We start from the raw sequence: 15000 nt of genomic DNA, 5'->3' as shown, positions 1-15000 counted from the left end.
TTAGTAGAGCACCCCCTGGTGTTGTGGTTATGACGGTCATTTACGTTAAGGAAGTAGTTTGACATGTACTTCGGTATCAGGGAGGTGTAGCGGATTTTATAGACTAGGCTCAGTGCAAGTTGTTTAACTCTTCTTAATACTTCTTAAAATTTTTGAAATTGTGTTGAAATGGAGGCCGACCAGTGGTGTTCAAAGATCTTCACATCGGGTCCATACCAAAGAGAAACTGCAATTAAAATGTGGTAATATTTGACAGTAAATAATTGAAAACATCTCACATCTGTACATGTTGTTTGTAGCGACATCAGTCCTCAGACAGTGAGTCACATCAACACCCACTCAAGTACTTTTCCCTGCAAGCTGTGAATTCTCCCGGTGACAAAAAGGTAACACAAACTTTACTTGACATTAATGTGTCTGGACTGGCCAGATGGTTGAACTAAAGTAACTCCGTCCAGTGAGCAGGCACTCTGTTCATTCCTTTCTGCATCAGCCCTTGTTGAGTTCAATAACATTAAAAGAACGAAAGTACACAGTCCTCAGTTTGACGGCTTTGTCCTTCATCACGTATCTCCGCAAGCCTGCAAGCCTGCATGTCGATATCTCATCAGGCTATGACAAATTGTTCAATCTGGATGTAGAACAGGCGCAAAATAGCTATGGATATGCGCCAAAGTACAATATCAAGGGCTACCTCTGACTTTCAATGTTACAGAAGTTCCTATAGTGCAGAGCTATTGAATTCAATTGTTTTGGGCGGGCTACTTTTTTAGAAAGCTCGTCTAGGAGAGTAGTGAGGCTGACTTCCTTTCTCTCAATCCTTCTTATTTAATGAGAAAAATGGGATGTATCATATAGCAATTGTATGCATGTTCGAAATAATCAAACACCTTAACCATATGTTGTATTTAATGTCAATGCAAGACCTTTCGAAATCGTAAATAAATAGCCGACACTTGAGTCAACAGATCGAGGGTGCTCTGTTACGCCCATTATACCCTCTAAAGAAATCCAGAAACCGATAATAATACTCCATTTACATGTTGTGACCTAAAAATTAACCAAATATGAGCGATATTGTTATTATAAGCGTCAACACAGACGGACTATTTTTGTAGCGCATTGATAGCATTGAGCTAATGTTAGCTTACGCTACTATTGTTGGCACACTAAGCCGGCGGCTGCTTTGTCTTAAACTTGCTAAAAGTAAATTCTAGATTATTATTCATGCATCACCTGGTAGTAGACAAATGTGGCCATGGACCGAGAGGCTGTTCGACTTTGACAACCCCCAAGATGGCGAAAAACACAAAAAGTTGCAACAGCTTTTTTAACCTTTTGTGAGGACTGTGATTGAAACTTCATCTTAACCGGATTATATAAGCGTCCTGTCGGTCGGCATCCCAGTGAGAGTGGAAATTGTACAGTAAGTGTTTGTTTTATTATGGTTTATTATGGTTAGTTTGTAAGTTTAGCACCTCGCAATGCTGTTGATGCTATAGTGTTTCAATAAAGCTGTATCCGTTTAGCACTCAGCTTCTAAAACGTATTGCTCATCCTCTTTGTGTTCGGGCTCAAAAATATAAGGTTCTGAATCATATTATTTCCCAAAGTAATTGTTGTTGGCTCTCATGACGTCTGCTTGATTAGCATTGTTGTTGGTGGGGAAGGGATCTGTGGATCACGTGACTGCCTCATTATTTCTCAAAATGGCTCGGGAATCTCCATTAGATTGATACTATTTTGATCATATCTATTTAGTCGCAAACTTTGGAAGCCTTTTGGTGTCATAAATCCGATAAATAACTTATTTTTCAACTCTACTGGTACTTTAATACAAGTCACAATCCCCTAAATGTAATTTTTTCTGTGAGATATAACAACTCGTTTTTAAGCAGTAGATCTTGTGAAGGAAAAAATACTGCATCACAGGGAGATTTATAAGATGCAACATTTCAAAATACTGGTAAGTATAGTTGATAGTAAGTTTTAAAGGCCTACTGAAATGAAATTTTCTTATTTAAACGGGGCTAGCAGGTCCATTCTATGTGTCATACTTGATCATTTCGCGATATTGCCATATTTTTGCTGAAAGGATTTAGTAGAGAACATCGACGATAAAGTTTGCAACTTTTGGTCGCTGATAAAAAAAGCCTTGCCTGTAGCGGAAGTAGCGTGACGTCACAGGTTGTGGAGCTCCTCACATCTGCACATTGTTTACAATCGTGGCCACCAGCAGTGAGAGCGATTCGCACCGAGAAAGCGACGATTACCCCATTAATTTGAGCGAGGATGAAAGATTCGTGGATGAGGAAAGTGAGAGTGAAGGACTAGAGGGCAGTGGAAGCGATTCAGATAGGGAAGATGCTGTGAGAGGCGGGTGGGACCTGATATTCAGCTGGGAATGACTAAAACAGTAAATAAACACAAGACATATATATACTCTATTAGCCACAACACAACCAGGCTTATATTTAATATGCCACAAATTAATCCGCATAACAAACACCTCCCCCCTCCCGTCCATATAACCCGCCAATACAACTCAAACACCCGCACAACACACTCAATCCCACAGCCCAAAGTACCGTTCACCTCTGTAAAGTTCATACAGCACATATATTTCCCCAAAGTTACGTTCGTGACATGCACATAGCGGCATGCACGTACGGGCAAGCGATCAAATGTTTGGAAGCCAAAGCTGCGTACTCACGGTAGCGCATCTGCTATCCAACTCAAAGTCCTCCTGGTTGTGTTGCTGCAGCCTGCCGCTAATACACCGCTTCCCACCTACAGCTTTCTTCTTTGCTGTCTTCATTGTTCATTAAACAAATTGCAAAAGATTCACCAACACAGATGTCCAGAATACTGTGGAATTTTGCGATGAAAACAGACGACTTAATAGCTGGCCACAATGCTGTCCCAATATGTCCGCTGCAATCCGTGACGTCGCGCGCAAACGTCATCATACCGAGACGTTTTCAGCAGAATATTTTGCGGGAAATTTAAAATTGCACTTTACTAATCTAACCCGGCCGTATTGGCATGTGTTGCAATGTTAAGATTTCATCATTGATATATAAACTATCAGACTGCGTGGTCGCTAGTAGTGGCTTTCAGTAGGCCTTTAATTACTAATTTCAATATCACTTTTAAGTTTTTAAAGCTTAAATACAGCATTATGTCTTATTTGAAGAAATCTTACCAAGACAATTTTGACTTGTTCCATTGGCAGATTTTTTTTGCCCATCCCAAGCAAAAATAACTTGGAATATTTTTGATGACTCTTTTTAAGAGGGACACTTTTTCCAGTGTGGTATTGAAAATACAAAAGCTGAGGACGCTGATTCTTAGCAGGATCTGATAACGGGAGCACTCTGCTCTGTTTAAAGGCCTACTGAAAGCCACTACTAGCGACCACGCAGTCTGATAGTTTATATATCAATGATGAAATCTTAACATTGCAACACATGCCAATACGGCCGGGTTAGATTACTAAAGTGCAATTTTAAAATTCCCAGGAAAGTTCCGCTTGAAAACGTCGCGGTATGATGACGTATGCGCGTGACGTCACGAGGTCAAGGGAAGTGTTTGGACCCAATTCAAATACCTCTGTTTTCTTCAACAAAATTCCACAGTATTCTGGACATCTGTGTTGGTGAATCTTTTGCAATTTGTTTAATGGACAATGGAGACTGCAAAGAAGAAAGTTGTAGGTGGGATCGGTGGAGCGGCGGACTACAGCAACACCAACACCAGGAGGTTGTGTTGTGTTTTGAGCAGGATAGCAGACGCACTACAGTGAGTAAGCCCGCCGCCGCATCTAAGTTAGCTTCTGTTTTTTTAGCTTCGCCAAGCTGAATATTATTAATCGTGTATTTACATGTTCATGGTTTAATAGTATTTTTGATCTTCTGTCTATCCATCAAGTCAGGGTTTTTTTTTATTTAGTTTCTATCTGCATTTGAGACTGCTATACTATCATGTTGGCTACGTTGCTAGGTTAGCTTCTATTTTTTTAGCTTCGCAAAGCTGAATATTATTAATCGTGTATTTACATGTTCAGTCACTGTGAATGTCCATTTGGCGTTCTCGACTCTCATTTTCAAGAGGATATAGTATCTGAGGTGGTTTAAAATACAAATCTGTGATCCACAATAGAAAAAGGAGAGAGTGGAATCCAATGAGCCAGCTTGTACCTAAGTTACGGTCAGAGCGAAAAAAGATACGTCCATCACTGCCTCTCAAGTCCTTCACTGTAACGTTCCTCATCTACGAATCTTTCATCCTCGCTCAAATTAATGGGGTAATCGTCACTTTCTCGGTCCGAATCTCTCTCGCTCCATTGTAAACAACGGGGAATTGTGAGGAATACTAGCTCCTGTGACGTCACGCTACTTCCGCTACAGGCAAGGCTTTTTTTTATCAGCGAGCAAAAGTTGCGAACTTTATCCTCGATTTTCTCTACTAAATCCTTTCAGCAAAAATATGGCAATATCGCGAAATGATCAAGTATGAAACATAGAATGGATCTGCTATTCCCGTTTAAATAAAAACATTTCATTTCAGTAGGCCTTTAAGGGCCTACCGCAAAAACACTAGTCAAAGATCATTTCTATGACAAACGTTTTCAAACATATTTTACAAACAATGTTAGCCAGGGGTTGATCTGAAGTCATCCACGGGGCAAAAGTTGAAAAGTTATAGAAAGAGGCACTTTGGTCTTTTTTTTTTATAGAATATCTTGTTCCCTAAATGCATATTCTTGGCGTGTGGTTTCTTACAGGAGGTGTCACTACATTTGTGGCTCTGTATGACTATGAATCACGCACCGCATCCGATCTGACCTTTCGGAAAGGCGACACGCTGCAGATTGTCAACAACACGTAAGGAAGCCGACTTACGGTCGTAACAGATTTGTAGAGCGTATGTTTGAGTAAAGGCGCATTACAACAAGAGTTAGAGCTTGTGAAAAGTAGACAAGTCAATGTCTTTACCTGGCATGGTGCTGTATTGTACCTCAATCTATAAGTGTAATACATCCCAGATATTTACTGTCAACTGTTTATCATGTGTTAAACTACCTTACATCCTACCAAGATATTATAGCCACACCTCAGTGCAATGTGGTGTTTATGAACATGTTGTTAAAGTAATGTCAGTGTCAATCAAAACTGAGTAGTGTTGTTCTCACTGTAGCTTCCTGTTCTTTATCTGCATTATGGGACGACATAGTAGGGTTCGTCAACCTAAAAATAAGCCATTCTTTTCTTTCAATATGGGAGCATATTAATCAAAGTGCTCAAATTCTATACAGACTGGATCTTTCTTGGAGTACAAACACACCATGAGGCTTCCTGTGTCTTCTGTACTAGCAATGATGTAATGATTATATATATCAGCTCTACTGTGTTGTCCCGCCGCGTATTCACCGCCTCCGCTGTCTTGTCTGTGCCGCTCGCCTTGCTGTGTTTTGATGTGTCTGCTGTGTCTGTTACCTCTTTCTCTTCCTCTCTCTCACGCCTCATGGTCTCTCCTAGGAAAAAGTACAGCTTCAGGTCAGTGTTTATTCCTGCAATCCACAGAAAATCCTATGCAACCTCTTTTTTTTTTTTCTTTTAACACTGTGCTGATCCACACTGCAGTCAATGTATTAATTATACATGAGATGACTCTATTCAAGGGATGTCCAAACTTTTTCCACATACTAAAAAAAAATGAAAGCATGCGGGTGCCATTTTGATATTTTTCATTTTCAAAACTATTAGGGCTCCCCTAATTTTGGGAAATGTTAAAGTTCCCGGGACCCAAAAGGGTCTTGGGTCATCTCAGTGTTTAAAATAAGACATATATCTTTTAAAAAAAAAACGCAACGATATATTTGAAGTTGATCTATAGATATTTAGGTGTTAAAAGTAAAACAAAATATTAATGTTTTATGCCCATTTTTTTCCAACAAAACACATGTTTTTTATGTAATTTCTAGTACAATATTTGATGTGAAGTAATTGGAGGCCTAAATATGTAAATAATTCAGACCAACATTGCTTTTGATTTTTTTTTTAAAACAATGATAGTTAAAAAAAATATATATCTGGGGCCGTACTTATCAAGCTTCTTAGAATTACTCCTAAGAAGTCTGCTAAGAGTTGACTTAAGAGTAAATAAATTATTCGCTGAAAGCTGCACTTAAAAGTTAGTTATCAAGCGTCTTACTCACACTTTCAGCGAAGTGTAGGACTGAATCTTAAGTGTCACACTCAGAGCTGAATTACGACATTACTATGTGCCGTAAACGGAATTTTAGGTGACGTCATTTCTGTGTCCATAGAATGACCAATCACGGAAGGGAATCCGTTGTCTAAGAATAAAGAAATATCTTGTAAATATTTAAGTGGACAATGGGAGTGTATATTTTGACAATAAACTACGAAATAATACAAAACAAACTAGTCCCCGCCGGCACTCACGCTACCGCTCCCTCTCTTCTCTCGCCCACACACTCACTGACGTCACTCACCTCACGGCCACACACATACGCTACTGTCATAACATTTTCTTTCCAATTCATTAATTAGGCAACTAATTTGAAACTGGTGTGGGTGGCTCTATATATACTAGCCCACTGCAGCCACATGCAGAAATCAACAAGGAATCGAAAAGTATTAAATCTGTGACAAAAATAATACCCGCTCTGTCTAAACGATACCGTTTGATCAGCTGCTCGTCATCAAAAAAAAACAAAACATTGTTCCGTTCCCTGAACGTTGGCGCACGTCTCTCTCGCCTCAGTGCCATCCCCTGCTGGCAACTCCTAACCACTTAAGACACCTCTGAAGGTCACTTAAATATCGTGGAGAGTAGGAGTGATTCTTAGATTTAAGAACGTTGATAAAAAACTTTTATTCTTAAGTTTGAGAGTAGGACTAAATTTCGCAAATTCTCAGGACTTAAGTGTAAAATGGCACTCTAAGAAGCTTGATAAGTACGGCCCCTGATCTATTACTCAATTATACGTTTTTTAGTTTTTTTGAACAATGACAGTTAAAAAACAAACAAACATCAGACTAAAAATGTTGGGGGATCTAAAAGGCCTTCACTCATAAAAGTGTTAAAAATAAGTCATATATCAATATATATTATTTTTACTTTGAACGCTTGAATCTCTAGATCAACTTCAGATCTATTAGTCGATTATACATTTTTATTGTTTTTTGAACAATGACAGTTAAAAAAAACCCCATGAGACTAAAAATGTTGGGGGATCCAAAAGGCCTTCACTCATAAAAGTGTTCAATATAAGTCCTACATCAATATATATTATTTTTACTTTGAATACTTGAATCCCTACATCAACTTCAGATCTATTAGTCGATTATACATTTTTTTGTTTTTGAACAATGACAGTTAAAAAAAACAAACATCAGACTAAAAATGTTGGGGGATCCAAAAGGCCACCACTTATGAAAATGTTAAAATAAGTCATATATCAATATATATTATTTTTACTTTGACCGCTTGAATCTCTAGATCAACTTCAGATCTATTAGTCCATTATATGTTATTATTTTTTTAACAATGACAGTTAAAAAAAAAACATCAGACTACAAATCTTGTGAATTCTAAAGGCCACAACTCATAAAGGTGTTAAAAATAAGTCATATATCAATATATATATTTTTTCTTTGAATGTTTGAATCTCTATATCAACTTCAGCTCTATTAGTCGATTATACATTTTTTTAATCTTTGGAGCAATGTCAGTTTTGTTATTAGTGTCATTATTGCAACATTTTTTCATTACATTACACCTGTTTGCTCTATATTTCTAATTTTAATCTTTCTTTTGTAATAGTATTTTTACAATGGGCCGCGAGCCGTAAAAAAATGAGCTGCGGTCTGCAAATGGCCACCAGCCCGCACTTTGGACTATCAAAACTAGTTCAGTCTGCATACGACAGCGCCTCTGCTGGTCATAGCCAAGTAGTGCACTCCATTTTGACAATAGACAGAACTCTGATGTGATGTGGCTCAGCAAGTGTGAAGCTTCAAGCTCCACTTCCCTTATTTCACAAACACATTTTCCTGCTAAGATGAGTCAAGGTGTCAAGTCTGGTACTAAATGGGATATTGCTGTGTAAGGACAACCAGCCACTATCACAGAGTCCCGGTGCCTTGCATGTCTGCAGCTGACATTGTCACCAAGGTTTTCCGCACACTATTACCATGACAACTCATCACCTCTATTAAAATATCACAAACTTACTGTTCCTAATAATTGTTCTTTCTTTTTTGAGTATTCTCTCGCTTGTTGCCATGACAGAGAAGGAGACTGGTGGCTCGCCCGCTCCCTGACGACCGGCGAGAGCGGTTACATCCCCAGCAACTACGTGGCGCCGTCAGACTCCATCCAAGCCGAAGAGTACGTTCTCCTCCACTACTGTATCGTAGTTTACACACGGAGGTGTGCTCTTACTACATCTTGTGGTCCACATGGCAGGTGGTACTTTGGCAAGATCACCAGGCGGGACTCGGAAAGGATCCTTTTGAATTTGCAGAACAGACGAGGGACTTTCTTGGTGCGGGAGAGCGAGACTACCAAAGGTGAGACTTCAACCGTGCACATACCATATTTTCCGGACTATAGAGCGCGTTGGTATATAAGCCACACCCACCACATTTTTTAAAAGTAAAGTAGCAATGATTGTCACACACACACTAGGTGTGGCGAAATTATTCTCTGCATTTGACCCATCTCTCTTGATCACCCCCTGGGAGGTGAGGGGAGCAGTGAGCAGCAGCGGTGGCCGCGCCCGGGAATCATTTTTGGTGATTTAACCCCCAATCCCAACCCTTGATGCTGAGTGTCAAGCAGGGAGGTAACGGCTCCCATTTTCATAGTCTTTGGTATGACTCGGCCAGGGTTTGAACTCACGACCTACCGATGTCAGGGCGGACACTCTAACCACAATTTGAGAAGAAAAAAATATTTTTCCATATACCGTGGGTGGCGGCTTTACATTTGTCACTCTTTGTTTCATTGCGGCCATTTGATCAAACCAAAAAAGTTCATTTTATTTCTCATTAATGTACACTCAGCACCCCATCTTGGCAGGAAAAAAACAGAATTGTAGAAATGCTTGCCAATTTATTAAAAATAAAACAACTCAAAAATCACATGTCGTATTAAGTATTCAGACTCTTGGCTCAAGGTAAAAAATTATCTTACAGTAAAAATATTCTTTTTTCTTCTTCAATTTTTTACATTGAAAATAATATCCATGAACATTATCTGGCATAATCTATGCCGAAAGTATAAAAATAAATGTATAATCGCTAGGGCTGTGAATCTTTGGGTGTCCCACGATTCGATTCAGAATCAATTCTTGGGGTCACGATTCGATTCAAAATCGATTTTTTTTTTTCTCAATTCAACACGATTCTCGATTCAAAAACGATTTTTTATTTTTTTATTTTTTTAAATGAAAACAATACACAACAATACCATAATAATGCAATACAATTTCAAAACCAAACCCAAAGTTGCTGCCGGTGGTGTTAGTGGATGATGCTTTTCCTCTGATAACTGTGGGTGGTGTCTGTCCAAGGGAGCGCGGGGATTTGAAGTATTCCCAAAAGACTTCACTTTAGCGTTGCAAAGTCTGCAAATTGCATGAGTCATGTCAAGCCCTTTCTTGCCACGGTCAAATCCAAAGTGTCTCCAAACGTTTGCTTTCAAAGCCCGCGGAGGCGCTTGTGTTTCTTTAGGCTGCTCTGTGTCTTTTTTTTTTTTTTTACCTGCATTTTAGCGGCAACACAACAACACTACACTGTACACTCCCCTTAGTACTAGCTAGCCACCAGGTAGCAACGCTGTTTATTGCGCAATACCTACGGTAGCCCAGAAGGCACATACACATTGCCGGGAGCGGGGGAAGAAAATGGATTTTTGAAAAAGGAGAATTGATACTGAATCATACAACGTGAGAATGGCAATCTATTTTTTCCCCACCCCTAGCTGACATGCAAGCAGAGTAGTAGATTTTTGTAAAAAGATTTTATAATTGTAAAGGACAATGTTTTATCAACTGATTGCAATAATGTACATTTGTTTGAACTATTAACTGAACCAAAAATATGACTTAATTTATCTTTGTGAAAATATTGGACACAGTGTGTTGTCAAGCTTATGAGATGCGATGTGACACTATTATTCTTTTTTTATTTTTAAAAAAAAAAGTCTAATGATAATGTCAATGAGGGATTTTTAATCACTGCTATGTTGAAATTGTAACTAATATTGATACTGTTGTTGATAATATTCATTTTTGTTTCACTACTTTTGGTTTGTTGTGTGTGGTGTTTGTGTCTCCTCTCAATTGTTGTGTGTGGTGTTTGTGTCTCCTCTCAATTGTTGTGTGTGGTGTTTGTGTCTCCTCTCAATTGTTGTGTGTGGTGTTTGTGTCTCCTCTCTATTGTTGTGTGTGGTGTTTGTGTCTCCTCTCAATTGTTGTGTGTGGTGTTTGTGTCTCCTCTCAATTGTTGTGTGTGGTGTTTGTGTCTCCTCTCAATTGTTGTGTGTGGTGTTTGTGTCTCCTCTCAATTGTTGTGTGTGGTGTTTGTGTCTCCTCTCTATTGTTGTGTGTGGTGTTTGTGTCTCCTCTCTATTGTTGTGTGTGGTGTTTGTGTCTCCTCTCAATTGTTGTGTGTGGTGTTTGTGTCTCCTCTCTATTGTTGTGTGTGGTGTTTGTGTCTCCTCTCAATTGTTGTGTGTGGTGTTTGTGTCTCCTCTATTGTTGTGTGTGGTGTTTGTGTCTCCTCTCAATTGTTGTGTGTGGTGTTTGTGTCTCCTCTCAATTGTTGTGTGTGGTGTTTGTGTCTCCTCTCAATTGTTGTGTGTGGTGTTTGTGTCTCCTCTCAATTGTTGTGTGTGGTGTTTGTGTCTCCTCTCAATTGTTGTGTGTGGTGTTTGTGTCTCCTCTATTGTTGTGTGTGGTGTTTGTGTCTCCTCTCAATTGTTGTGTGTGGTGTTTGTGTCTCCTCTCAATTGTTGTGTGTGGTGTTTGTGTCTCCTCTCAATTGTTGTGTGTGGTGTTTGTGTCTCCTCTCAATTGTTGTGTGTGGTGTTTGTGTCTCCTCTCTATTGTTGTGTGTGGTGTTTGTGTCTCCTCTCAATTGTTGTGTGTGGTGTTTGTGTCTCCTCTCTATTGTTGTGTGTGGTGTTTGTGTCTCCTCTCAATTGTTGTGTGTGGTGTTTGTGTCTCCTCTATTGTTGTGTGTGGTGTTTGTGTCTCCTCTCAATTGTTGTGTGTGGTGTTTGTGTCTCCTCTATTGTTGTGTGTGGTGTTTGTGTCTCCTCTCAATTGTCGTGTGTGGTGTTTGTGTCTCCTCTATTGTTGTGTGTGGTGTTTGTGTCTCCTCTCAATTGTTGTGTGTGGTGTTTGTGTCTCCTCTCAATTGTTGTGTGTGGTGTTTGTGTCTCCTCTCAATTGTTGTGTGTGGTGTTTGTGTCTCCTCTCAATTGTTGTGTGTGGTGTTTGTGTCTCCTCTCTATTGTTGTGTGTGGTGTTTGTGTCTCCTCTCAATTGTTGTGTGTGGTGTTTGTGTCTCCTCTCAATTGTTGTGTGTGGTGTTTGTGTCTCCTCTCAATTGTTGTGTGTGGTGTTTGTGTCTCCTCTCAATTGTTGTGTGTGGTGTTTGTGTCTCCTCTCTATTGTTGTGTGTGGTGTTTGTGTCTCCTCTCTATTGTTGTGTGTGGTGTTTGTGTCTCCTCTCAATTGTTGTGTGTGGTGTTTGTGTCTCCTCTCTATTGTTGTGTGTGGTGTTTGTGTCTCCTCTATTGTTGTGTGTGGTGTTTGTGTCTCCTCTCAATTGTTGTGTGTGGTGTTTGTGTCTCCTCTATTGTTGTGTGTGGTGTTTGTGTCTCCTCTCAATTGTTGTGTGTGGTGTTTGTGTCTCCTCTCAATTGTTGTGTGTGGTGTTTGTGTCTCCTCTCAATTGTTGTGTGTGGTGTTTGTGTCTCCTCTCAATTGTTGTGTGTGGTGTTTGTGTCTCCTCTCAATTGTTGTGTGTGGTGTTTGTGTCTCCTCTATTGTTGTGTGTGGTGTTTGTGTCTCCTCTCAATTGTTGTGTGTGGTGTTTGTGTCTCCTCTCAATTGTTGTGTGTGGTGTTTGTGTCTCCTCTCAATTGTTGTGTGTGGTGTTTGTGTCTCCTCTCAATTGTTGTGTGTGGTGTTTGTGTCTCCTCTCTATTGTTGTGTGTGGTGTTTGTGTCTCCTCTCAATTGTTGTGTGTGGTGTTTGTGTCTCCTCTCTATTGTTGTGTGTGGTGTTTGTGTCTCCTCTCAATTGTTGTGTGTGGTGTTTGTGTCTCCTCTGTTGTTGTGTGTGGTGTTTGTGTCTCCTCTCAATTGTTGTGTGTGGTGTTTGTGTCTCCTCTATTGTTGTGTGTGGTGTTTGTGTCTCCTCTCAATTGTCGTGTGTGGTGTTTGTGTCTCCTCTATTGTTGTGTGTGGTGTTTGTGTCTCCTCTCAATTGTTGTGTGTGGTGTTTGTGTCTCCTCTCAATTGTTGTGTGTGGTGTTTGTGTCTCCTCTCAATTGTTGTGTGTGGTGTTTGTGTCTCCTCTCAATTGTTGTGTGTGGTGTTTGTGTCTCCTCTATTGTTGTGTGTGGTGTTTGTGTCTCCTCTCAATTGTTGTGTGTGGTGTTTGTGTCTCCTCTCAATTGTTGTGTGTGGTGTTTGTGTCTCCTCTCAATTGTTGTGTGTGGTGTTTGTGTCTCCTCTCAATTGTTGTGTGTGGTGTTTGTGTCTCCTCTCAATTGTTGTGTGTGGTGTTTGTGTCTCCTCTATTGTTGTGTGTGGTGTTTGTGTCTCATCTCAATTGTTGTGTGTGGTGTTTGTGTCTCCTCTCAATTGTTGTGTGTGGTGTTTGTGTCTCCTCTCAATTGTTGTGTGTGGTGTTTGTGTCTCCTCTCAATTGTTGTGTGTGGTGTTTGTGTCTCCTCTCTATTGTTGTGTGTGGTGTTTGTGTCTCCTCTCAATTGTTGTGTGTGGTGTTTGTGTCTCCTCTCTATTGTTGTGTGTGGTGTTTGTGTCTCCTCTCAATTGTTGTGTGTGGTGTTTGTGTCTCCTCTATTGTTGTGTGTGGTGTTTGTGTCTCCTCTCAATTGTTGTGTGTGGTGTTTGTGTCTCCTCTCAATTGTTGTGTGTGGTGTTTGTGTCTCCTCTCAATTGTTGTGTGTGGTGTTTGTGTCTCCTCTCAATTGTTGTGTGTGGTGTTTGTGTCTCCTCTCAATTGTTGTGTGTGGTGTTTGTGTCTCCTCTCAATTGTTGTGTGTGTGGTGTTTGTGTCTCCTCTCAATTGTTGTGTGTGTGGTGTTTGTGTCTCCTCTCAATTGTTGTGTGTGGTGTTTGTGTCTCCTCTCAATTGTTGTGTGTGGTGTTTGTGTCTCCTCTCAATTGTTGTGTGTGGTGTTTGTGTCTCCTCTCAATTGTTGTGTGTGGTGTTTGTGTCTCCTCTCAATTGTTGTGTGTGGTGTTTGTGTCTCCTCTCAATTGTTGTGTGTGGTGTTTGTGTCTCCTCTCAATTGTTGTGTGTGGTGTTTGTGTCTCCTCTCAATTGTTGTGTGTGGTGTTTGTGTCTCCTCTCAATTGTCGTGTGTGGTGTTTGTGTCTCCTCTCAATTGTTGTGTGTGGTGTTTGTGTCTCCTCTATTGTTGTGTGTGGTGTTTGTGTCTCCTCTCAATTGTTGTGTGTGGTGTTTGTGTCTCCTCTCAATTGTTGTGTGTGGTGTTTGTGTCTCCTCTCAATTGTTGTGTGTGGTGTTTGTGTCTCCTCTCAATTGTTGTGTGTGGTGTTTGTGTCTCCTCTCAATTGTTGTGTGTGTGGTGTTTGTTTCTCCTCTCAATTGCTGTGTGTGGTGTTTGTGTCTCCTCTCAATTGTTGTGTGTGGTGTTTGTGTCTCCTCTATTGTTGTGTGTGGTGTTTGTGTCTCCTCTCAATTGTTGTGTGTGGTGTTTGTGTCTCCTCTCAATTGTTGTGTGTGGTGTTTGTGTCTCCTCTCAATTGTTGTGTGTGTGGTGTTTGTGTCTCCTCTCAATTGTTGTGTGTGGTGTTTGTGTCTCCTCTCAATTGTTGTGTGTGGTGTTTGTGTCTCCTCTCAATTGTTGTGTGTGGTGTTTGTGTCTCCTCTCAATTGTTGTGTGTGGTGTTTGTGTCTCCTCTCAATTGTTGTGTGTGGTGTTTGTGTCTCCTCTCAATTGTTGTGTGTGGTGTTTGTGTCTCCTCTCAATTGTTGTGTGTGGTGTTTGTGTCTCCTCTCAATTGTTGTGTGTGGTGTTTGTGTCTCCTCTCAATTGTTGTGTGTGGTGTTTGTGTCTCCTCTCAATTGTTGTGTGTGGTGTTTGTGTCTCCTCTCAATTGTTCTGTTTATTGCACTTCTGAGTGTTGCTGGCTCGGGTTTGGTTTTGGAACTGGATTGCATTGTTATGGTATTGCTGTGTATTGTTTTGTTGGATTGATTAATTAAAAAATAATAATAATTTTATTTAAAAAAACAAAAAAAACGATTAAAAAAAAAAAGAGAATCGATTCTGAATCGCACATCGTGAGAATCGCGATTCGAATTCGAATCGATTTTTTCCCACACCCCTAATAATCGCCTTATTATATTACTACACAATTGCCTATGTATTTGACTTTTGTACATACAGACTGATGGATAAGTCATAAGTCAAGGTGACAAGCAGATGTTTAAGTAATTATTAGGGATGTCCGATAATTATCGGCCGATAAATGCGTTAAAATGTAATATCGGAAATTATCGGTATCGTTTTTTTTATTATCTGTATCGTCTTTTTTTTTTTTTTTTTTTAATTAAATCAACATAAAAAACACAAGATACACTTACAATTAGTGCACCAACCCAAAAAACCTCCCTCCCCCCATTTCTTTCTGTTATCAATATTCTGGTTCCTACATTATATATCAATATATATCAAT

General features: G+C 39.9%; 1 protein-coding gene and 1 long non-coding RNA gene across 7 annotated transcripts in view; one reads left to right on the top strand and one right to left on the bottom strand.

Moving 5' to 3' along the window:
* The window catches only part of LOC133643351 (proto-oncogene tyrosine-protein kinase Src), an 85423-nt gene that overhangs the window by 42420 nt on the left and 28003 nt on the right, over positions 1-15000 (top strand). For 4 of the 6 annotated variants that reach the window (XM_062037844.1, XM_062037846.1, XM_062037845.1 and 1 more), the window contains exons 3-5: positions 4787-4886; positions 5541-5558; positions 8323-8603. In XM_062037844.1, coding sequence (XP_061893828.1) covers positions 4787-4886; positions 5541-5558; positions 8323-8603 — 399 coding nt within the window. The remainder of the gene's footprint in view (positions 1-4786; positions 4887-5540; positions 5559-8322; positions 8604-15000) is intronic. The other 2 variants (XM_062037847.1, XM_062037848.1) reach the window with 2 other exon arrangements.
* LOC133643358 (uncharacterized) overlaps positions 4811-15000 on the bottom strand; it is an 86816-nt gene continuing 76626 nt past the window's right edge. The window contains exon 5 of the long non-coding RNA XR_009824671.1: positions 4811-5536. This is a non-coding gene — a long non-coding RNA (uncharacterized LOC133643358). The remainder of the gene's footprint in view (positions 5537-15000) is intronic.

The sequence above is a fragment of the Entelurus aequoreus genome, linkage group LG26, assembly GCF_033978785.1.
Source record: "Entelurus aequoreus isolate RoL-2023_Sb linkage group LG26, RoL_Eaeq_v1.1, whole genome shotgun sequence".
In the NCBI taxonomy this organism is placed as follows: Eukaryota; Metazoa; Chordata; class Actinopteri; order Syngnathiformes; family Syngnathidae; genus Entelurus; species Entelurus aequoreus.
This window is presented reverse-complemented; position numbering and strand designations above follow the sequence as displayed.